General features: G+C 46.4%; 1 protein-coding gene across 1 annotated transcript in view; it reads left to right on the top strand.

Annotated features, from left to right (window-relative positions):
* The window catches only part of SNX30 (sorting nexin family member 30), a 112,820-nt gene that overhangs the window by 61,438 nt on the left and 27,555 nt on the right, over positions 1–23,827 (top strand). The window contains exons 4-6 of the mRNA XM_066256491.1: positions 10,953–11,111; positions 16,243–16,438; positions 17,767–17,966. Coding sequence (XP_066112588.1) covers positions 10,953–11,111; positions 16,243–16,438; positions 17,767–17,966 — 555 coding nt within the window. The remainder of the gene's footprint in view (positions 1–10,952; positions 11,112–16,242; positions 16,439–17,766; positions 17,967–23,827) is intronic.

Raw genomic sequence — 23,827 nt, 5'->3', positions numbered from 1 at the left:
GGAGATCTGACTAAAAAGGCAATATGGTTATTTAAATTTTCATTTATTTTTAAGTAGTTTTATTGAGATGTAATTCCTATACCATACATTTCACCCATTTAAAATGCACAAGTCAGGGGCTTTTAGAGTATTCATAAGTTGTGTGGCTATCAGTGCAAATCAATTTTGGAACCCTTTTATCACCCCCAGAAGAAACCTCCCACCTCTTGCCTTTCTCTTGCCTCTGTCTTCCTTAGTCCCTGGCAGCCACTAGTCTGCTTTCTACCTCGATAGAATTGCTCATTCTGCGCATTTCATGTAAGCGGAATCATACACTATGTAGTCTTCTGTGACTGGGTTTTTTTCACTTAGCATAATGTTTTTAAGCTTCATTCATGCAGCAGCATGTATCAGAACTGCACATTTCTTTTTGTTGAATATTATTTCAATGTGTGGATATATCACATTTTGCCTAACCACTCACCTTTGATGGACATTTGAGTTTCCACTTTTTTGCTTTAATGAGTAATACTGCTATGAACACTTGTGTGCAACCTTTTGTTTTCTTGGGTGTATACCTCGGGGTATAATTGCTAAAGCTTATGTAACTCTACATTTAACCTTGGGAGAAACTGCCAGACTATTTCGAAAGCGGCTGCATCGTTTGCATTTCCGCCAGCCAGCAGCGTGTGAGGGTTCCAGTTTCTCCACGTCTTCGTCAGCATTCGTTATTACCTGGCTCTGGTTGTAGCCATCCTAGTGGGTGGGGAGTGGGACCTCATTGTGGTTGGGATTTTGCATTTCCCTGACAGTTAATGAACATTTTTTATGTGCTTTTGGGACATTTGTTGTCTTCCTTGGAAAAATTTTCAGATCCTTTGCTCATTTAAAAATTGGATTCTTTTATAATTGAGTTTGTAGTAGTTCTTTAAATCTAAACACAAGTCCCTAGTCAGATAATATGATTTGCAAAATATTTTCTCCCATTCATTGGGTTGTCTCCTTACTTTCCTGATAGTGTCCTTTGAGGTACAAAAGGTTTTAAATTTCAACGAAGTCCAATTTATCTGTTTTATCCTTTGGCTGCTTATGCTTTTGGTGTCACATCTTAGAAACCATTAACTGGTCCAAGCCCACAAAGATTTATACCTATGCTGTCTAAGATTTTTATAGTTCTAGCTCTTACATTTAGGTCTCATACATTTTTTTAAGTGAGCGGAGAGGAGATAATGAGACAGACTCCCACATGTGCCCCAACCGGAATCCACCCGGTAACCTCGTCTGAAGCCGATGCTCCAGTACCGGCTATTTTTAGCACCTAAGGCAGATGCACTTGGACCAGTTGAGTTATCCTCAGCACCCAAGGCCACACTCAAACCAATCAAGCCACTGGCGATGGGAGGGGAAGAGAGAGAAGAGGAGAAACGGTTTGGGGAGAGAAGCAGATGGTCGCTTCTCCTGTGTGCCCTGACTGGTAATCGAACCTGGGATGTCCATGTACCAGGCTGACGCTCTATCCACTGAGCAATCGGCCAGGGCCAGGTCTTACACATTTTGAGTTAATTTTGTGCAGTAAGTTTTTATTTATTTAACTAGTGAGGCCGAATATCTTTCTATGAGTTTTTTGACACTGGCGTTTTTTTTTTTTTTATGAATGCCTCTTTATTTTTCTATTTTTTCCTTATTGGTTGTGGAAACTCCATATCTACAAAGGAAATGAACACAGCTGGAATATCTATTTTTTCTTCAGTTGTCATCTGCCTTAGACTTCTCAGACTTTATTTTATTTTATTTTATTTTATTTTATTTTATTTTGGTATTTTTCTGAAGCTGGAAACAGGGAGAGACAGTCAGACAGACTCCCGCATGCGCCCGACCGGGATCCACCCGGCACGCCCACCAGGGGCGATGCTCTGCCCACCAGGGGGCGATGCTCTGCCCCTCCGGGGCATCGCTCTGTCGAGACCAGAGCCACTCCAGCACCTGGGGCAGAGGCCAAGGAGCCATCCCCAGCGCCCTGGCCATCCCCGCTCCAATGGAGCCCCGGCTGCAGGAGGGGAAGAGAGAGACAGAGAGGAAGGAGGAGGGGGGTGGAGAAGCAAACGGGCGCTTCTCCTATGTGCCTTGGCCGGGAATCGAACTTGGGTCCCCCGCACGCCAGGCTGACGCTGTACCGCTGAGCCAACCGGCCAGGGCCTTTATTTTTATTACAGAGACAGAGAGAGAGTCAGGATAGATAGGGACAAACAGACAGGAATGGAGAGAGATGAGAAGCATCAATCATCAGTTTTTCATTGCGACACCTTAGTTGTTCATTGATTGATTTCTCATATGTGCCTTGACCGTGGGCCTTCAGCAGACCAAGTAACCCCTGCTGGAGCCAGTGACCTTGGGTCCAAGCTGGTGAGTTTTGCTCAAACCAGATGAGCCCGCCCTCAAGCTGGTGACCTTGGGGTCTCGAACCTGGGTCCTCTGCATCCCAGTCCGACGCTCTATCCACTGCACCACCGCCTGGTCAGGCCATCTGCTTTAGACTTGACTCCATAAAAAATAACATCCCTTCCCTCTCAGCCAAGTTAATCTTTACAGTTTCTGTCTGTGAAACCTTTTTGTAACCTAGGATGTTTAAAAATATATTTCCGTATTTTCTTCTATTACTTTTGTGTTTATTTTAATATGTAAATGTAGAATTTATTTTGATTTGAGATGGGAGGACCTTACTTTTCTCACATGGTGCGTTACATACCCAGTCACCTTTGTCATACTTTGTCATACTTTGTGCTTTCACTATCATTCATTAGACTTGTGTATTCTTGGGCTGTTTCTGAACCTTTGGGTTCATTGATCTCTAGTCTGGTACCCCTCCTACACTATCTGAATTATTGTGATTTTACAGAACATTTCAGCATCTGGTTGACAGGTCTCCCATCATCCAGTATACCTTGTTTTCAGAGCTTTTCTAGCTATTTGCACATTTTATTTTTTCAAGGTGAACTTTAGAACCTTTTGAATCAGTTGGAAAATTAGGGGGAATGGTGGTGAGTTTCTGGTTTTTGTTTTTCTAACTTAAGTCAATTATGATAAAAAATGTGTGAGAATTCCCGAGCTTTTGGATTCTGTTGCTTATGTCAGTAGCAGGGAGATGAGGTTCCCACTGGCCTGGGCTCCCGTGGAGTCATGTGAGGGTGTCGACAGTCTGGGAAGGCACCAGGGCTCTTCCGTTTGCCTCTCCCTATTGGCTGTCCTGAGGCCTGCCCTCGTTTCTGGCCTCCATGCTCTGAACTTGGCAGCTTCTGGGACTCGACTGGAGAAACCCAACCCGTTCCTTCTTAAGCCTACCTTTCCTTTGCCTGAGTAGGATCACAAGATGGTTGATACCGATTGACTTTCCCTCAACTCAATCTTTTCTGCTTTGTCTCTTTAACAAACTCTGTCTTGTTCCCAGTATATATTTTGGTGTTGCAACAGATGTTTCTCTTTTTATATTGCAACGTTCCCCTGCAATTTTAAAAGCAGAAGGAAATGATCGTATGTTCTTAAAACGCCACCTTAAAATGCTGGCTGTGTGTGTTCGTCATTGCAACTCACTTTGTGCGTCTTTATTATCCAATAGTAGGGGCCACCAGAGAGTCTTCATTGTAACATGTCTTTTTTAAAAAAAATTTTATTTTATTTTATTATTATTATTATTATTATTATTTTGGTATTTTTCTGAAGCTGGAAACGGGGAGAGACAGTCAGACAGACTCCCGCATGCGCCCGACCGGGATCCACCCGGCACGCCCACCAGGGGCGAGGCTCTGCCCACCAGGGGGCGATGCTCTGCCCCTCCGGGGCGTCACTCTGCCGCGACCAGAGCCACTCTAGCGCCTGGGGCATAGGCCAAGGAGCCATCCCCAGCGCCCGGGCCATCTTTGCTCCAATGGAGCCTTGGCTGCGGGAGGGGAAGAGAGAGACAGAGAGGAAGGGGGGGGGGTGGAGAAGCAAATGGGCGCTTCTCCTATGTGCCCTGGCCGGGAATTGAACCTGGGTCCCCCGCACGCCAGGCCGACACTCTACCGCTGAGCCAACCGGCCAGGGCCTTAAAATTTATTTTATTTTAGTTTTTGGCTTGGAAGTTGATTTTACAAGGCTTCATTTGCTGGGGCACAACAGTTACCCAGCAGGTAGATGTGATCATTCTGTGGGCACAGAGATTTTGGAGATGAAGCACATACATTTACTAAACTCTATTGTGTCTAATTTCAGTTGGAAGTTTAATGCTTGCTTCAGTTCTTACAAAGGAAGCTTTGCTGGAAGGATGTATGTGTATATATTATGCACCCAGTTTTGTTTGGGGCAGTGGAAACTCAGGAGTGAATTAGAAGAAATTTGTAATGCAACAACTGTTTTTCTCACTATGAAATGACCAGGAAAATCTCTAACTTCATTTTCTGGTTGGCTCCCCCTTTTTTGTACTGTTGAATATACATGCCTTTAGCTTACTCTGTGGATAAGTTAATAAGTTGTGAGACATTGGCTGAACTTTGGTTGAACTTTGAGTACTTTGAATTAAACCAGGCTTGGTGATTGTTCTTTATGGGAACAAGGCTTTTCATCTTTATTTATTTGTTATTTTTGCTTGGGATCAATATTCTTTTAGTTTGATAAGAATAGAAAAAATAGTTTTCTGTCGTGTAGAGGAGTACACTAAATATCGGTTGAATTTCATAGAAGAACTGATTTAAATGCTAACAAAAGGAAGTTGAACGTTTCAAGATTGAGCAGTTGAAATTTTTGTCCAGATAATAGTGAAGTGGTTATGGGGAGTGGGGGATAAGGAGGGACAAATATATATCCTACATAGGTGTGACATAAAACTGAGACTCATGGACATAGATAAAGTGAAGTGGTTACCAGAGGGAGGGAAGTAAAGATAGATATATGGTGATGGAAAATGATTTGACTTTGGGTAATGGGTACACAATGCAGTCAACAGTTCAGATGCTATGGAGATGTTCACCTGAAACCTGTGATCCATGTTACCCCATTAAATTTAATTTCTAAAAAAGAAAGAAATCTTGTAAGTGGAGGGAACAGGAAGCATCAACTCATAGTTGCTTCTCATGTGTGCCTTGACCAGGCAAGCCCAATGTTTTGAACCAGTGACCTCAGCGTTCCAGTTTAATGCTTTATCCACTGTCCCACCACAGGTCAGGCAAAAAAGTCTTGATCCAGATTTCCCACCCAGAAGTAGGAGTCTTTCAGTGACAATCTTCAGGACCTTTGCTTCTGTTTCACAGATTGTAAAGTACTTTCTTATAAACAAGTGTGAAATACATGTGAAAGTGCGTTACCAAAGGATCAAGTGCTATAAAAATGTAAATATTTTAAGATTAAGCCTTGAAATATTTAATGGGTTATTGTAATGCTTTGCAAACAGGGTATTTGTAGGTCCCAACACATAAATATATAGTTAAAAGAAACACTTTTTCATTATGGAAAATGTTAGTTAATACCAAAGTAGAGAGATTCAGTGCTGTGAACGCTCATGTATTCATCACCCACTCTCAGCATTTATCAGTTAATGGCCAATGTTGTTTCATCTGTGTCCTACCCACTCCCTCACACCAAGTACCTTATTTTTTAAAATTTTTCTTAAGTGAGAAGCTGGGAGGAAGAGAGACAGACTCTCCCGCATGCACCCCAACCAGGATCCACCCAGCAAGCCCCCTACAAGGCGATGCTTTGCCCATCTGGGGCCATTGCTCTGTTGCTTGGCAACTGAGCTATTTTAGTGCCTGAAGCAAGGCCATGGAGCCATCCTCAGTGCCTGGGGCCAACTTGTTCCAACCAAGCTATGGCTGTGGGAAGGGAAGAGAGATAGATAGAGAAGGGGGAGGGATGGAAAAAGCAGATGGCCAAATGACTTTTATTTAAAAAGCGACATGGAAAAAAAGTGACTTAAGCAACAGAAATTTATTATCTTATAGTTCTGGAATCTAAAGTTCAAATCAGTCTCAGTGGGTTCACGTCAAGGTGCAGGTAGGGCTGCACTTCTTCTGGAGGCTCTAGGGGAGAATTTGTTCCTTGGCTTTATCAGTTCCCACAGGCCGCCTACATTTCTTGGCTTATGGCCCCTCCTTCCAACTTCAAAGCCAGCAAAATAGCATCTTTTCTCCTCTCTGACATCTTCCTTCATCATATCTTTTAAAAAAATACTGAGGTAAAAGTCACCATTTAAAAGTATAAGTCAGTGGCTGTGAATACATTTACATGTTTTGTTTTGTTTCAGCATTGGGGTGGGGAGGCAGAGGGAGGGGAGGGAAGGGATGCCCCCTGGGTAGTCTCCACAGTGTATTGTAATCGGCACTACTATGTAATTTCAGAACATTTTCATCACTTCCTAAAAACCCCATACCCATTAAGCAATCGCTATTCCTCCTTTCCTCCAGCCCAACTATTATAAATAATGCTGCTTGAACATGTATTGTACAAGTTTTTGTTTGAACACTGGCTTTCAGTTATCTTGGCTATATTTCAAGGAATGGAATTGCTGGATCATATGGTAATTCTTGTTTAATTTTTTTGAAGACCCACCAAACTTTTCCACAGTGGCTGCACCATTTAACATTCTCACCAGTAATGTCCAAGGATTCCAGTTTCTCCCCAGACTTGCCAACACTGGTTATTCTCCTTTTATTTTTCTTTTATAATCATCCTAGTGGTGTGAAGCGGCATCCCAGACACTTTTTAAAAACATTTTGGCTTTAAGATATAGGGAAGTTCCACCCTTTTATTCACTCTCCTTGTTTCTTTCTTTCTTTTTTCCTTTTTCTTTCTGTTCTCAGTGATTACAAATAAATAGCTAGCAGTCACTCGACATCCACCATGTGCTGGGAGCGATGTTGAGCTCTTCACTTACATTAATTGTCTCAGTTACGGAGTATAGATGCCCTTGATTTCACCAGTAACCCAGATTCCTATGCGTAAACAACCAGGAAGGTAATTATAGAGGTGAGGCTGAGAGTAGGTGTGCCCCTCTAAAGAAGCCTGAAATAGGAAGAAACCAATCATATACATCGGGGAGTACTAATGCTTATTACAAGAAGGGAATTCACCCCAGGGTTCCTTTAAATAGCAAGCTTCCCTAATTCATTACACATAAAGGTCCGTGTACTAAGCCTGAAGAATGGATAGCTATTTCAGGAGGTTATCTGTTATGTTAAATGAGGCATACCTAACCACTTACTTGCTTATGAGGCCTTCCTCCCAAGTCCTGTTCAGCATAAGCAAATGAGAGTGTACTCAACAGGACTCAGAAGGCGAGGACAAAAAAATATCTACTGGAGGTGGTAATTTGAAAGCCACTGCTCATCTTTAAAGAACAGTGCCCACTCTGGGTGGGGGTACAGCAAAGAAGTGCAGCAGTGGAGGCAGTGCCGAATGTGGCTTTGTTCGGGTGGAGGAAGGCTGGGAAAGCGCGGAAGTAAGGATAAAAGATTTTTCAGAAAGGTTGAATGAGACAAGAAGGGGAGGAGAGAGAAGGTAAGGTTAAGGGATTGTTGGATTTATTTATTTTTTTCAGGAAGAAAGAGAACTAGCCTTGTTTTTGTAGGCATGAGGTAGAGCGAGATGAGGCGGAATGTCGAAGATACTGAAGAGAAGTGTAATTAGTTGATGATGACAGTTGCCTCAGAGTGAGGTAATTGGCCCAGGACACGGGGAATAGTTAGCTTTGGGGAGGGTATGTTGTGCACAGGGACCTGAGGAGTGGAGGTGAGGGCGTGCCCAGGAGATGGGTTTCTGCAGAAGCAGCAAAACGGTTAGGGAGTTTCCAGGTGCTGCCCGCACACCTGGTTCCTCCTGCAGAGAGATGGTCACCGGCTTAGCAGGGAGGGTTGGCAGGTGAGTGCAGGGTTTCAGCAGGATGGCTGTCTAAGGGAATGAGAGAAGACTAGATCAGAATAAAGGAATGATCTTGAAGGACAACGGTCCCTGCCTCTGACCCATTCAGGCATTTCTGATGCTCTGCCCCATTGCAGGCGCTACTGGGCGTCTGCCGTGGACTCGTTATCCCCATGGGGCACTGTCATTTCATTCCTGACTACTCCACTCTCTTCCTTTATCACCAGACCTTTCCACTGTGTCCTCCAGAATTTCATCTCTGTTAAAAAAAGATCCTTTAATTCTTAGCCTCTTCCCTGAGCACTCCCACCATCTCAAGATGCAGCTGAACAGTGGCTGTCCCTGAAGATTAGCAGGTCCCTGAAGTTGCTGCCACCCCTACAACCAAACACACGCAAACTTCTAGCCAGTGTCTACTCCGTGGCAAGAACCGTTTGAAGTGCCATCAACCTCCTACCTAATTTACTCCTTGCGAGGTTGATACTGTTGCTCTCTATTTTTTACAGATGAAAAAACTTGAGCTACCAAGAGATTATAGAACTTGGCCAAAGTCAAAAAGTTAGGCAGAGGTGAAAGATGATCCCGGGAGGTGAGCCACCAGCCCTTTACTCTCGAGAACTAAAGCATTCTGACTTTCCAAAGCTGTTTCAAGTTGAGGGCGTCAGATATTCACACACGCCAGGTACTTCATTTCCAGGGGTGCTGGTGTTGCCCATTCTTACGTCTTTCAAAGGTTTCAGGTTATCAATCTGGTTGCTTCTTGGCTTTCCCACTCCAAGTGACTTAGTGTTCCACTTTCCTGGGTTGGCTAAGCCCTTGTTTCTGTATCTTACTTTTTTTTTTTTTTCCTTTAAATTCAGTGAGAGGAGGGGAAGCAGAGACAGACTCCCACAGGCGCTTGGAGAAGGATCCACCTGGCAAGCCCACTAGGGGGCAATGCTCTGCTCATCTGGGGTGCTGCTCCATTGCTCAGAAACCAAGCTCTTCTTAGTTCGTGAAGCAGAGGCCATGGAGCCATCCTCAGCTCCCGGGGCCAACTTGCTCCAATCAAGCAATGGCTGCAGGAGGGGAAGAAAGAGAAAGAGAGAGCTTGAAGCGAGAGGGGGCGGGGTGGAGAAGCAGATGGGCACTTCTCCTGTTTGCCCTGACTGGGAATTGAACCCAGGATATCCACATGCCAGGCCAGCGCTTTACCACTGAGACAATTGGCCAGGGCCTGTATCTTATTTCTGTTGTTGCTTGTAGATTATTTTTTTTTTGTTCTCAAGGCTTTATAACTTAAAAGAAAAAATATCTTTATGGCCATATTATGGAGTTTGAAGAGGTTGTAGCCTTAAATGCTTGTTGCAATATTTTTTGCACCCTTGAAAACACTTGGTTTTTTCTTTCCTTCTTTCTTTTCAGAATTATGGCCATCCTAGTGGGTGTGAAGGGCTATCTTATTGTAGTTTTGATTTGTATTTCCCTAATGACTAATGATGCTGAGCATCTTTTCATGTGCTTACTGGGCCATTTGTACATCTTGTTTGGAGAAACATTGACCAGATCATTTGCCTACATTTTAATGTAAATGCTCTTTTAATATTTCATAACTAGTACATTTCAGATCTATGCATTAGCAAATACTCTCTTTCCCTGTGGTGGCAGTAGTGAAGAAGGCCTTTTAATCAAGCATTCAATCAAGCTACTGCAGAAATAGGTTAAAGCTCAGAGGTCTTAAGTAGCCAGGTGGTTTGGAATTGCCCACAATACCAGCTCAAAGTAAATATGATAGAGAAATTTGTTTGTGTAAGGGAAGTAAAGGAAGTTACTTTTTTTTTTTTTTTTTTTTTTTTACAGAGGCAGAGATAGACAGGGACAGACAGACAGGAACAGAGAGAGATGAGAAGCATCAATCATCAGTTTCTCGTTGTGCGTTGCGACTTCTTAGTTGTTCATTGATTGCTTTCTCACATGTGCCTTGACCGTGGGCCTTCAGCAGACCGAGTAACCCCTTGCTGGAGCCAGCGACCTTGGGTCCAAGCTGGCAAGCTCTTTGCTCAAGCCAGATGAGCCCGTGCGGGACCTCGGAGTCTCGAACCTGGGTACTTCCGCATCCCAGTCCGACGCTCTATCCACTGCGCCACCGCCTGGTCAGGCGGAAGTTACATTTTTAAGAACTTTTGAGTATAAATCTAAACAAACCAAAAAGGTGGAGGAAAGGTATTTTTTAAGGTAACATGGGGTTTGCCCAATGTACTCATTTCTCCACCCACCCAGTTCTTTTACCCCTTGAACTGGGAGTAGAATCTTATTATATTTAAATACATTTTTTTTTGGTATTTTTCTGAAGCTGGAAACGGGGAGAGACAGTCAGACTCCCGCATGCGCCCGACCGGGATCCACCTGGCATGCCCACCAGGGGTGACGCTCTGCCCACCAGGGGCGAGGCTCTGCCCCTCCCGGGCATCACTCTGTCGCAACCAGAGCCACTCTAGCGCTTGGGGCAGAGGCCAAGGAGCCATCCCCAGCGCCTGGACCATCTTTGCTCCAATGGAGCCTTGGCTGCGGGAGGGGAAAAGAGAGACAGAGAGGAAGGAGAGGGGGAGGGGTGGAGATGGGCGCTTCTCCTGTGTGCCCTGGCTGAGAATCGAACCTGGGACTCCTGCACGCCAGGCCGACGCTCTACCACTGAGCCAACCGGCCAGGGCCTAAATACATTTTTATGTGGTTGATGTTGTCTGCCTTTTTTTCTTAGACTATTTTATCCTGTCCTAACTTCCCCATTACGTGATCTGTGCATCCCTTACGTAGAGATAACTAACTTGGATTTACTGGGTGAACTCCAACCAGCTGTTCTCTGTATTGCAGGAACTATGCACTGGTGTTTTAGATCTTACATTATAAAATTGACAGGGTAGCTTTGATTTATTCTGTCTCTCTTTTTCAGAAATGTTTATATTCATGTCCAGCTGTGTAAAAATGAGTCTGATGGAGAAATTGTTCTTGGACTCATGGGTCATAGGATGGTTTGCTAGCCTGGAGTTCTTCATTTCATTGCACCATTTTATCAATTGCCCTGAATCTTTTTCTTTCCATCTTTATAGCCGCTTCCTGAGAAGTTTGTGGTGAAAGGCGTTGTGGATCGTTTTTCGGAAGAGTTTGTGGAGACCAGAAGGAAAGCTTTGGATAAGTTCCTGAAAAGGATCACAGACCACCCTGTGCTCTCTTTCAATGAGCACTTGAACGTCTTCCTGACTGCTAAGGTAAGGGCAGAACTTTTCACATTCTCTCTCCCACGTCAGTGTTCTCCGGGCTCTTCCCTAAAAGCAGTTTGCGTCTCTCAAGCCACCGTCGTGAATGGACCCCTATAGTGGGTGTCACTCAACTGCTGTGGTTTTCCAGGGCTCGCCTGCATTAGCATGGTTACTGTGTTGGCATTAGGAGAACACCTCCTTGCTGCAGCAGAGGGATTAGAATATTTCCACTTGCCGAAAGCAGAGATAAGTGTTTCTTTAGAAGCTCCCGGCATATCACTGGGTGAGGCCATTCCGACCAACAGGGGCATGCCAAGGGGAGAAGTTTATCGAGTGTGTGGTAAGGACATTCTTCACAGGAACCCTGTACGTGTTTACTCATAGTCCCACTGTACAGGTGAGGCAACTGAAGTTCAGGAAGTTTGTACGTGTTCAAGCAGCACCACTAGGATTTGAAATTGGGTCTTTGTGGCCCCTGAGGCCATGCTTTTTCTCTGTAACAGCCTGCCTGACCAAGCGTTTCTAGGTGGGCATTTTCCAAACCCTTTCCAGAGCAGTACTGGGATCTACCCAGTTGCCAGGTTCTGTGTATTCAAACTCTACTGGATGATTCACCAGTGTCCCTCTGCACCTTCCCTGTCGGCAGAACTGGCCAGAACCTGCCGCACTCTCCTCTAATTGTCTGCGGGAATGCAACCTCCTGCCAGCTTCCGTCCTGCTTAGTTTCACATATCACGTTCCCATATTGAGGACACAGGTAATTTTTTCATGTTGGCGAGAGTACTGAGGCCCAGGTACTTTTCCAGTTTTTCTTTTCAAAATGGCAAAATTGAGAAATATTTGCAGATAACATCAGTTGACATTAGCGTCTTTAGAGAGGGTGCCATTCTCCAGATAGTGGAAATCACATGGCAAAGTCCTTTAGTGTTTGCAGTTTCTTTTTATTTTTTTAAACCTCAGTTGGCATTGAGTTTCATTGATGACATTCCCATTCAGCTTTTTCCCGGAGGCCCTTTCCCCCACTGGTTGAACTTGTGTTATTTTTGAAGTAAGTATTTCCTGGTGAACTGATCCTCAGGTATAGTTTTTTAAGCTTATATACAAAGTAAGATTCATCCCGTTCTCCAAAAGTGCAACTCACTCATTTACCCAAATTATAGGTGCACTGGCCAGGCAGCCCTCAAGCTTAGTTGTTTTAACTTCTCACGTGAGAGGAGGGGAGACAGAGACAGACTTTTGCATATGCCCTCTGACCATGATCTACCCTGCAAGCCCCTTAAGGGAGATGCTCTGCCCATCTTGGGCTGTTGCTTGGCCACTGATCTACTTTTAGTGCCTGAGGTGGAGGTTTCACAGAGCCATTCTCAGCACTTGGGGCCAACTTGCTTGAACCAATCAAGCCATGGCTGTGGGAGCAGAAGAGAGAGACAGAAAAAGGAGAGGGGGAGAGGTAGAGAAGCAGATGATCGCTTTACCTGTGTGTGCCCTGACTGGGAATCAAACCTAGGACATGCACACTTTGGGCTGATGTTCTACCACTGAGCCAACTGGCCAGGACTTAGTCATTTTAATTATACAGAGAGACAAAAAGGGGGGAAAACTTGGACCTCTGATGATTTGGAATCTGTGTGAAGACTGAATAGGAAGGGGTGTCTGTGGGTAATTATTTGTGGGCCAAACAGTCTAGAATGATTACAAAGAGCCCTTCAGTATCTTACAACCCAGATTTGTTTGAGTAAGGGGACTTGGCTTGTTTAAACAGAACGAAGTCTAGCCTAATTCAGTGCCACTTGCTGATCCAAATGCACTAAATGACCCATCTTTTCTCCTTTTTTTTCTTTTTCATTATGGTAAAATATATATAACATAAAATTTACAGTCTTAGCCACTTGAAAGTATATAGTTCATTACTGTTAAGTGTATTCACATTTTTGTACAACTAATCACCAGAACTTCTGCATCTTGCAAAACTGAGACACTATCCCCATTAAAGAACTCCCCATCTCTTCCTCCCCACCTCTTCCTCCAAATCACCCCATCTCTTCCTCCTAATCTCCCCATCTCTTCCTCCCCACCTCTTCCTCCCAATCTCCCCACCTCTTCCTCCCCACCTCTTCCTCCCAATCTCCCCATCTCTTCCTCCCCACCTCTCCCCACCTCTTCCTCCCAATCTCCCCATCTCTTCCTCCCCATCTCCCCATCTCTTCCTCCTCATCTCCCCATCTCTTCCTCCTCATCTTTTCCACCCCACCTCTTCCTCCCAGTCTCCCCATCTCTTCCTCCCCACCTCTTCCTCCCAGTCTCCCCACCTCTTCCTCCCAATATCCCCACCTCTTCCTCCCAATCTCCCATCTCTTCCTCCCCACCTCTTCCTCCCAATCTCCCCACCTCTTCCTCCTCACCTCTTCCTCCCAATCTCCCCACCTCTTCCTCCCCACCTCTTCCTCCCCACCTCTTCCTCCCAATCTCCCCATCTCTTCCTCCCCACCTCTCCCCACCTCTTCCTCCCAATCTCCCCATCTCTTCCTCCCAATCTCCCCATCTCTTCCTCCTCATCTCCCCATCTCTTCCTCCTCATCTTTTCCACCCTACCTCTTCCTCCCAATCTCCCCACCTCTTCCTCCCCACCTCTTCCTCCCCACCTCTTCCTCCCAATCTCCCCATCTCTTCCTCCCCACCTCTCCCCACCTCTTCCTCCCAATCCCCCCATCTCTTCCTCCCAATCTCCTCACCTCTTCCTCCCAATCTCCCCACCTGTTCCTCCCCATCTCTTCTTCCCTACCTCCTCCTCCCCACCTCTTCCTCCCCATCTCTTCCTCCCCATCTCTTCGTCCCTACCTCCTCCTCCTCACCTCTTCCTCCCCATCTCTTCCTCCCCTTCTTTTCCTCCCAATCTCCCCACCTCTTCCTCCCCATCTCTTCCTCCCCCCTCTTCCTCCCCACCTCTTCCTCCCCATCTCTTCCTCCCCATCTCTTCCTCCCCACCTCTTCCTCCCAACCTCTTCCTCCCCATCTCTTCCTCCCCACCTCTTCCTCCCCATCTCTTCTTCCCCTTCTCTTCCTCCCAATCTCCCCACCTCTTCCTCCCCATCTCTTCCTCCCCATCTCTTCCACCCCATCTCTTCTTCCCCATCTCTTCCTCCCCACCTCTTCCTCCCCATCTCTTCCTCCCCTTCTTTTCCTCCCAATCTCCCCACCTCTTCCTCCCCATCTCTTCCTCCCCACCTCTTCCTCCCCATCTCTTCCTCCCCACCTCTTCCTCCCCATCTCTTCCTCCCCATCTCTTCCTCCCCACTTCTTCCTCCCCATCTCTTCTTCCCCTTCTCTTCCTCCCAATCTCCCCACCTCTTCCTCCCCATCTCTTCCTCCCCATCTCTTCCTCCCCATCTCCTCCACCCCATCTCTTCCTCCCCACCTCTTCCTCCCCACCTCTTCCTCCCAGTCTCCCCATCTCTTTCTCCCCATCCCCTCCTCCCCCCAGCCCTCCATCTTTTCACACACCACAAATAACTTGTTCTTGTTCTTATTCACTTACATGTTCTGCCACAGTGAATACAGAAGCACTCTTCTCCCTGTGCTGACATGATCTTACACAAACCAGCAATGTCTTGAAGAAGCAGCCGGAAATGCTGGGAGAGTCAGGGACACTCAGTATTAACTGTGTTCAAATTGGTGTTTTTATCTTTGGCCAAATGGGTGCAGCAGTCAGATAGGTCCTCTGAAGTAACTGCGTGCAACACATGAATGAACTTGGATAGCTGGGCATACCCTTTCAAAGCTCCACTTGAAGTAGAGCTCGTGCAGTCCAGTGAGCCCTTTTGGATCTAGCCCTGCTCCAAAAAGTATTGTCTATGGAAACAATTCTGAGAATTCTGAGGCTTCACTTACAGTCTTGTGAAAGCCTGGTGCCTATGAAGGTATTTTCATAGAACATATGAAGGTATAAGGGGAGATGGAGTCTTCCAGCCATTCTCTCAGGCAGCCTGACTTTGAAAAGGAGAGAGGTAGAGGAGGGGGGCTGGAGGGACTCCCTCTGTTTCTAAGATGGGCGAGCCTTGGGTATAGTTTAGGTGCTGAGGATACAGACAGGCAGGGGAGGGTTGGTGGGCAGGGTAGCCTTGAGTGGGGTGCGGTGGAGGGGAAAGGGTGGAATCAGAGCAGACCCGAAGGCCCCGACCGCAGGAAGAAGGAGCAGGAGGAGGCTGCTCTTCAGGCACATATGGAGATCTGGGCCTATGACTGTGTCCGATGCGGGGGTTGGATGTGTTAACCATGATTCCCTGTTCTCTGCCCTATCGCTGCATCGGACTGGGTCACCAGAAAGCAATGGCCTGTGTCATGTCTCTTTATCTCTCTGTAGACATGCCCTTCTAGGACTAGGAGTTGACATTCTGTTTGTACTGAGGGAGGATATAAGGAAGAGATAATTACATCTTCCGTGACACCATTTATAAAGGCATTATTAAAGTCAGGGACATAGAACAACCTGAAGATATTATCAGTTCCTCCTGGAGTTTACTATAGGAAGAAGCTCGTTTTACCTGGCAGGCTAACATGCCTTAGATACATGACTTAGATACAGTGGATTATGAAGCTAAATGTGTTTTGCATTTGTGCCTGGACAAGGAAGTCCAGGGTAAAATGTTTCGTTGTTGCCGGCATCGACGCTGGCCCTGGGTTTTCTAGCGCGGGCGTGTCTGCCCCCGCTTCTGGCTTCCCACCCTTTCCTCTCTACTTTTCGTACTTGGCTTTGGTTGAGGTATAAATAATGAATGAATGGAATGAATTTCAGCTCTTGAATTTTGGTTCTAAAGACAACTTAGGATATTTTGCAGGAGAGAAAGTGACTTTGTGCTTTTGGTCAAAAGTTTTTAAAAATTATGTTGGAAACACAGCATTGTTTAAAGGCAAGCATGCCCAGGTGAGTGAACCGAATAGAAAGGTGGGCTGCGAGCTCAGTGGTGGGGACAGCAGGAGAGGACCCTTTGTGTGTGCGGTTAGGTCCTCCGACTCAGCTCCTTAGTCCTGAGCCCTCCGTTTCCAAAGAGCAGCTGCCTGAAGGGATTGGTTGACTGAGTCCTGGCCATGTGAGTGAGCCTTTTGAGGATTTTTGTTGTTGTTGTTCACATGTCATCCTTAGGACCTGAATGCCTACAAGAAGCAAGGGATGGCGTTGCTAACCAGAGTGGGTGAGTCGGTCAAGCATGTCACCGGAGGCTACAAGCTGAGGAGTCGGCCTCTTGAGTTTGCAGCCATAGGTGAATACTTAGACACCTTTGCTCTCAAACTGGGAACCATAGATCGGATAGCCCAGCGGATCATCAAAGAAGAAATAGGTGAGCTCTTTGCTGAGAATTTGAACATGCCCAGGGGCCACAATTTGCAGAAATGGCATTCACGTGTGCTAAGTAGAATCAGTGCTGGAGCGACAGAGCTAGGACACAGTTTGCTTATAAAACTGATAAATGCGAGAGGGGAGGAGGTAATGGGGACCGGAGTGTAATCTCGTGCTGGCTCCTGGCCCTGCCTTTCAGCCTTGTGTCTGCTTGCTCCAGGGCTAACACCGTGTCTGAGCACCTACGCTTCCCCTTTCCCTCTCTTAGCTTTGACTTTAAAAGTGGTGACACCGACTCAACTTCCCTTCATTCAGAGGAATGATAATTTAAACAAGCTTAGGTATCCTTTCTGGCAGAAGGATGGTTCAAAAGGACGTCATGGTGACCTGCATTTGCCAAAGTTATGATCCTAATGCGCCTTCAGACTTGGAACGGATCCCCTGCTGCATCTCATCCCTCCCCTCTTCCTGGCCTGGGAGTCAGGTGGCCTTTCTTTCCTCTGCTCGGAGGGTGCCGCCCCTTCCTCCCCGCCCTCTCATGAACACTCGCTTTCTGTGTGCCAGAATGTTGGGGCCCTTGCCTTCTCACACACACGAGCCAGACAGACCTGGACCACGGTAACGACTGCTGGCGTGTGACGTGAGACACGTTGAAAAGGGTTCTCTAGTAGTTGCCACCCATTGGTTACTGGGAAAAATGGCTATAACGTTTTACTGTCATGGCAATAATCATGGTGACAGCGATGAGCCAGGTTTTCTCTGTGAGGGGAAATAGTTCTTGTTTCCTGTACTTTGATTCTCCTTTGCTCACGATGGCGTCACGCGGGGCCGCAGCTTTTGGAGATAGCTTTAGACGCTGTCACACACAGGACCGGGTGTCAGGTGACCTGTGGGAGAGCACCAGTCTGCCCGGGTGAGACCACATCTCCTGTGTCAAACGTTCGCTAAAGTCCCACTGTGGAGCCATTGTCTGCTTCCCTGTGCAGGCAGGAGAGGGGTTGTTTCCGAAGGTGTTCGGTAGACGCAGCTCCTGCAACTTCCCCCAGAAGGCAGGCACATGGTCCCCACTATCCAGAGACGTGGCATTCTCACTATGGGGTAGAGTGGTTGATTGATGTTATGATGTTAACTGTAACATCGCCTTTTAGAGATATTTTTAAAAGTTGTGATAAGCAGAAAAACAGTGTTCAGAGTGGGAGAACCTGCGCAGATGAGTGCGTGGCCGAGGACACGCATCTGCATGTGGCGAGCTCTTGGCTGCCGTGGCCATGGAGCCGCAGTCCCGCTGATCGCTGCCCAGCCGAGCTCACTGCTTTCCCTTGCCCTCAGAGTACCTCGTGGAGCTGAGAGAATATGGGCCTGTGTACTCCACGTGGAGCGCGTTGGAGGGGGAGCTGGCCGAGCCCCTGGAAGGCGTGTCAGCTTGCATCGGCAACTGCTCCACAGCCTTGGAAGAGCTGACCGATGACATGACGGAAGACTTCCTGCCCGTGCTCAGGGAATATATCTTATACTCCGACTCCATGAAGGTAAGCGGGCTCGCTTCCTGTGCGCTCAGCTGCTTTGTGCTGTAGTTGTTGTCAAAAAAGCAATGGGATTCTTCCATATTTGCACATGCTGCAGGTGTCCTTTATCCTGGCTGGGCAGGATCGGGCATGTGGACTGACGTCATGGGCATATTTATAGATAGAACGCTTGGTGAAACACATATCTGAATTAAGTGAAAACAAATAGTTTGGAAGAAGTTCTTATTAGCGCTCACTGAGAGTTCAAGGGGGTATGAAGTCTACTAAACAAGAACAGGATGCTGTGGATAAAGAAAAATTGGATAATTGGAACTCTTGGAAGTTAAACTGTGATTGCTGAAAAGAAATTGAAGGTAGAGTTGGAAAAGGAGGATGACAAAACCGTGGAAAGTAAAATAAACGTAAGTTAGAAAGTAGAACAAAAATACAAAAATACTGAGAATGTGGAAGAATGGTAAGAGATGTATAGAGGACTAGTCTTAGAAGTTCAGGATATCTGACCAATGAGGGCTTCTGGTTGAGACAATAGCGAAAACTGCAGGAGGGAAACTATGAAAGAAATAATACAAGAAAAAACTCCCAAAGCTGAAGGATGCCCGAGTCTGCAGATTAAAAGGACATTTTAATTGCCCAGGAAAAGGAATGAGCAGAGAACCAGCCCCAAAGCATATCACTGTAATATTTTAGAACAAGTGATAAGGATCAAACACAGGATCGAATGCTTTGATGCCCACACGAGAAACCGCCCCAGCTTGTGCTTAGACTGGTTGGAGAGCGTAGCCACAGGGGACTTTTATGATGGTGACACCAGGTAGAGAAAAGGGTCTGTCTTCCTGGCCAACAGAAGAAGATACATGGCTCAATGTTGACCACCCCCGCCTTCGCATAGCCCCCTCTCCTTTCCGAAGGCAACTTGTGTTGGTAGGGATTAACGCATCTCTGGAGAGAAACCTGTCACTCAGCTTGGATCATAAAAATGGAAAACGAGACAAACCATGGCTCTGTGAAAGGAGAGTAAAAAAAGAAACCCACAATGAATCAACTAGTTATAAAAACTTTATTATGGCTAATTACAGGCATATACAAAAGCAAAGAGAATCACATGACGGGCTCTTGTACACTCATCACTCTTATTCCATCGGGTATGAAGTATTAAGGCTCTTGACACATAGTGAAGTGTGAACAGTGGAAAATGGACCCACTCCTGGTAGAATGAATCACTGTCTCAGGTATAAAGCTGCTAAAAAAACACTTTCAGAGACAGGATCAGGTCTGGCTTTCACGCTGGTCAGAGAAGATGGTATACATTTCCTCATCTGTAAGGTGGAAATAACGGTAATGATGGGGATAATAAGGATAAAACTCACACATGAGATCATTAAGCTGAGACAGCTTTGTTGGTAATGATTGGAACTGAAGCTGAAAATTGAGACTTCTGACTCCAACTTTGTACTGTGGTCTCCTCTATTACATTGTATTTTTTAAAATTGAGAACCACACATTGCGTACTTAATCCTGTGTCTGAAACAAGTATAGAGAGGCATCCCGGGGTGGGGGTAGGGGCTGGGCAAAATGGGCGAGGAGGGTCCAAAAGCACACACTTCAATTACAAGACAAGTAAGTCATGGGATGGCTGCTAACTACTCTTACTGTGGTGATCGTTGCACAATGTATACAAATCAAATCATCATGTATACCTCAAGTGTAACATTGTAACTTCTAACTCAATAAAAAGTCATCCTGACTTGCTTAAAATGAACCAGAATATTTTGCTTTACTTATAAAGTTAATAGTATCTGTTTTTGTAAACAAAAATAAATTTTTACATTCCTGGGGTATCCTTGAACTTGTCTCTTATATAGACACACCCTTCATCAAAACTCGTCTCTCCTTTTGGGCCCTCCTCACCCATTTTGCCCAGCCCCTACCCCCACCCCGGGATGCCTCTTTATACTTGTTTCAGACACAGGATTAAATACGCAATGTGTGGTTCTCACTTTTAAAAAATACGGTGTAATAGAGGAGACTGCTCAGCAGTAGAGCATCGGCTCAGCTTGTGGAAGTCGTGGGTTTGATTCCCGGCCAGGGCACACAGGAGAAGAGCCCATCTGCTTCTCCACACTTCCCCCGCTCCCTTCTCTCTCTCTCTCTCTCTCTCTCTCTCTCTCTCTCTTCCCTTCCTGCAGCCAAGGCTCCATTGGAGCAAAGTTGGCCCGGGCGCTGAGGATGGCTCCATGGCCTCCGCCTCAGGCGCTAGAATGGCTCCTGTTGCAGCGGAGTGATGGCCCAGATGGGCAGAGCATCGCTCCCTGGTGGGCATGCCAGGTGGCTCTCGGGCGTGTGTGAGGATCTGTCTCTGCCTCCCTGCTTCTCACTTCAGAAAAATACACACACACACAAAATGCTGCCTTTACCTTACTGAGCATCTGAGGCATACGTGGTCCTGGGATATTACCGTGCACATTGCTTTGTTCTTGCAGGTGGCAAGTATGTTAGTGCTTAATATATATTTGTGCTTGAAGCAGGATTTTTATTTATTTATTTATTTATTTATTTATTTATTTATTTATTTTGTATTTCTCTGAAGTTGGAAACGGGAGGCAGTTAGACAGACTCCCGCATGCGCCCGACCAGGATCCACCCGGCATGCCCACCAGGGGGTGATGCTCTGCCCATCTGGGGCGTCACTCTGCCGCAATCAGAGCCATTCTAGTGCCTGAGGCAGAGGCCACAGAGCCATCCTCAGCGCCCGGGAAAACGCTGCTCCAATGGAGCCTCGGCTGCGGGAGGGGAAGAGAGAGACAGAGAGGAAGGAGAGGGGGAGGGGTGGAGAAGCAGATGGGCGCTTCTCCTGTGTGCCCTGGCCGGGAATCGAACCCGGGACTCCCGCACGCTAGGCCGACACTCTACCACTGAGCCAACCGGCCAGGGCTGAAGCAGGATTTTAAATGATCATTTGGCAAGGATTTATCTAGCATCTTTATTAAAATACTCTTACACAGTGAGACATGAGCTTGTGTGAATAATTGGAGTTATACATCAAAGAAACACTTGTTTGTCTGCCCTCTCTCTTACCTAGTGTTCAGGCACATGTAAGTTTCTTGTTCACTGAGCATGAAGAACATTAGCTTACTAACGCTGGGAGAATGGGACTGTATGTAGCAGCGATTTTCCACTGGTGTGCTGCCAGGATTTTTAAACATGCAATACCTGGCTGGTTAGTCAGCGGCACTGATGTCTTTTCCCTTAGATTGTCAAGTTTAAAAAATGACAACAGCCAACACAACAATAGCTGTCTGGTGTGGTGTGAATGAATCAAAATTACACCTATTTTTTTTTTTTTTTATCAAACCAGCAGAAAATATATTTTTTGGTGTGCCACAGAATTTTAGTAATTTGTTTATGTGTGCCATGAGCTGAAAAGGCTGAATGTTGCTGGTCTGTATTGTCCGGAGGCGGGCATGGTGGAGGAAGTGCTGGCTGCCAGGTCGTGGAGCCCTGGCTCTGCCCCGTGGTGGGCTGAGCTAAGTCCAGTCAGAAGGAAACGAGGCCTCCTGCTCCCCAGCTTTCCAGCAGGAAAACACCTGCAGAGAGGTCTGGGCAAGACAGGAGGCCACGATGACAAAGCCAGGACCGCGTGTGGGGTTGTCAGGGTCCGCGTGGCCAGGACTAAGGACACTGCAGAGTGGTCGGTGACTTAAGTGGCTCCCCTGCCTTTTAACATTGCTGCTTTTTAAGAATTCTTAATCTGTTTTATCCTTCTAAGAGAGTCATATAATTTTACTTCCTAAATAACGTCTGACTTTTCAGGTGTGAACGGGACAGGCTTTGTCACTCAGCACGAGGACTAAGCTTCGAGCGGAGGGCTGGTGGAGTCCTGGTTGTGAAAGCCGTTCTCACCGACTCGAATGGTCTCCGGAACTGAGGGGGTCCTGGCTTTGTTTGGTAGAGAGGGATTGCTGTGGTGGTGTTTTGTTAGACTGTCCCTTTTGTGATGGCCTGGAGGGACCCAGAGTGAGTGTCTGTCCCCATGAATGGAAGTTGGGCCTGTGCCTTAGGAATCTGGAGCAGTTGAGTGCCGGTGGAGCCCCCCTGGAGAAAACTTGCTGGAGACCATTGAAGCCCTCTCCTAACGGGACTGATGGTGGGGTTCTTCTCTGGGGTTGAAAAGGCCTTTGGGATCGTCTCCACTAATTTATTTTATGGGTGAGGAAACAGAGCCCCTGGGTAAACCTCGTCCCTGTCCCGTGGCCACAGTTCTAACTAGCAGTTAGTTGAATCTGTCTTGACGTGGACTGAGGAGGAGACCAGGTCAGTTCAGCTGTTCAAGGCTGAGTCTCTGTTGTCTGTCTTTAGGGGCAGTTACGCGTGGGCGCATTCTGTTCCCTCTGGAGGCAGAGAGAGTGCACAGCGAAAGGAGGGCTGTTGTCAGCCCTGTGGAACAGGTGCGCAGTGTTCAGCGGACACTGAGCACATCTTGAACTGTTCCAAGGACAGTGTGAAACAAGGGTGAACAGTGCCCGAGAAGGAGGGGTACCAAAGTTACCCTCACACCCAGGGCTCAAGTTAAATACCCTGTAGACATCTGCAGGTGAGCTGATATGGAATTTTGCATTCTATACATGGTGTGTAAAAAGTAATGAGGTTAGTGATGGTCTGGGAGAGTATCTTGGAGTTTTACCAAATTTCTGGCAATGCCTATTAAGTACTGGTATCATTCTGACCAGGCCAAGAATTAGAGAAGTTTTCCTTATGAAGGTTAGGGCAAGGCCATCTTATTTCCCACACTGTCTCATTCCTAGGGAGGTGGTCAGCAGATACTTAGTTGAATTTGACAGTGTGGTGAATTTGAAATATTTATAGACATACAGGGTGGGGTAAAAGTAGGTTTACAGTTATGAGAGCACAAAACAGTTTATTTTTGTATTATTATTTATTAATTGTATTATTTTCCATACAAACAACTGTAAACCTACTTTTGCCCCAGTCGGTATAACTAGCATGTCATGTGTCTTGTTATTTTTAAGAGACAGGTTTATAAACAAATCAAAGAGCAGACTTATCTCAGAGGTGTTGGTGACCGACTAGGGCAGGGGTCGGGAACCTATGGCTTGCGAGCCAGATGTGGATCTTTTTTGATGGCTGCATCTGGCTCACAGACAAATCTTTAATAAAAAAATAATAATAACGTTAAAAATATAAAACATTCTCATGTATTACAATCCATTCATTTCCTACCGCTCTTGTTCATGGTTGCGGATGGCTGGAGCCAATCACAGCTGTCCTCCGGGACAACACCAAATTTTTATTGGATAATGCCTAACGTACACGGGTCGTTGTATGGCTCTCATGGAATTACATTTTAAAATATGTGGCGTTCATGGCTCTCTCAGCCAAAAAGGTTCCCGACCCCTGGACTAGGGTGAGATAAGAGAAGAGTGAATGGCAGGGCAAAGCCACACAGGGGAAGTGGCTTCAGTTGGAGACTTGAATGCCACACAGGATTGAGCACTTAAGCAGAAGGAACAGCCATTGCAAAGGTCCTGAAGCAGAACTGAGCTTGATGTTTGCAGGTCAGAAAGGCCAGTGTGAGTGGAGCCCAGTGAGTAAGGGAGGAAGTGGGAGGAGGAGAGGTCAAAGAGGCAGGTAGGGGCCAGGCCATCCAGTGGTAGCTTAAAGGCCATGGTTGAGAAGAGTCAGGATTTATCTTTGGGAATAAAAGGGAAGCTCCCTGGTTTTCTGCAGGGGAATGACAGGATACAGTTCTTACTTTAAAAAGACAACTGGTGCTGCAGGATGGAGACTGGGTTGTAGAAAGGAAGAGTGGAGGTGGGGAGACCAGTGAGGAGACTGTCACAGGTAGC

Source organism: Saccopteryx bilineata, chromosome 2 (genome assembly GCF_036850765.1).
Source record: "Saccopteryx bilineata isolate mSacBil1 chromosome 2, mSacBil1_pri_phased_curated, whole genome shotgun sequence".
NCBI lineage: Eukaryota > Metazoa > Chordata > Mammalia > Chiroptera > Emballonuridae > Saccopteryx > Saccopteryx bilineata.
The sequence above is the reverse complement of the archived record's forward strand: the minus strand, read 5'-3'. Positions and strand labels throughout refer to the sequence as shown.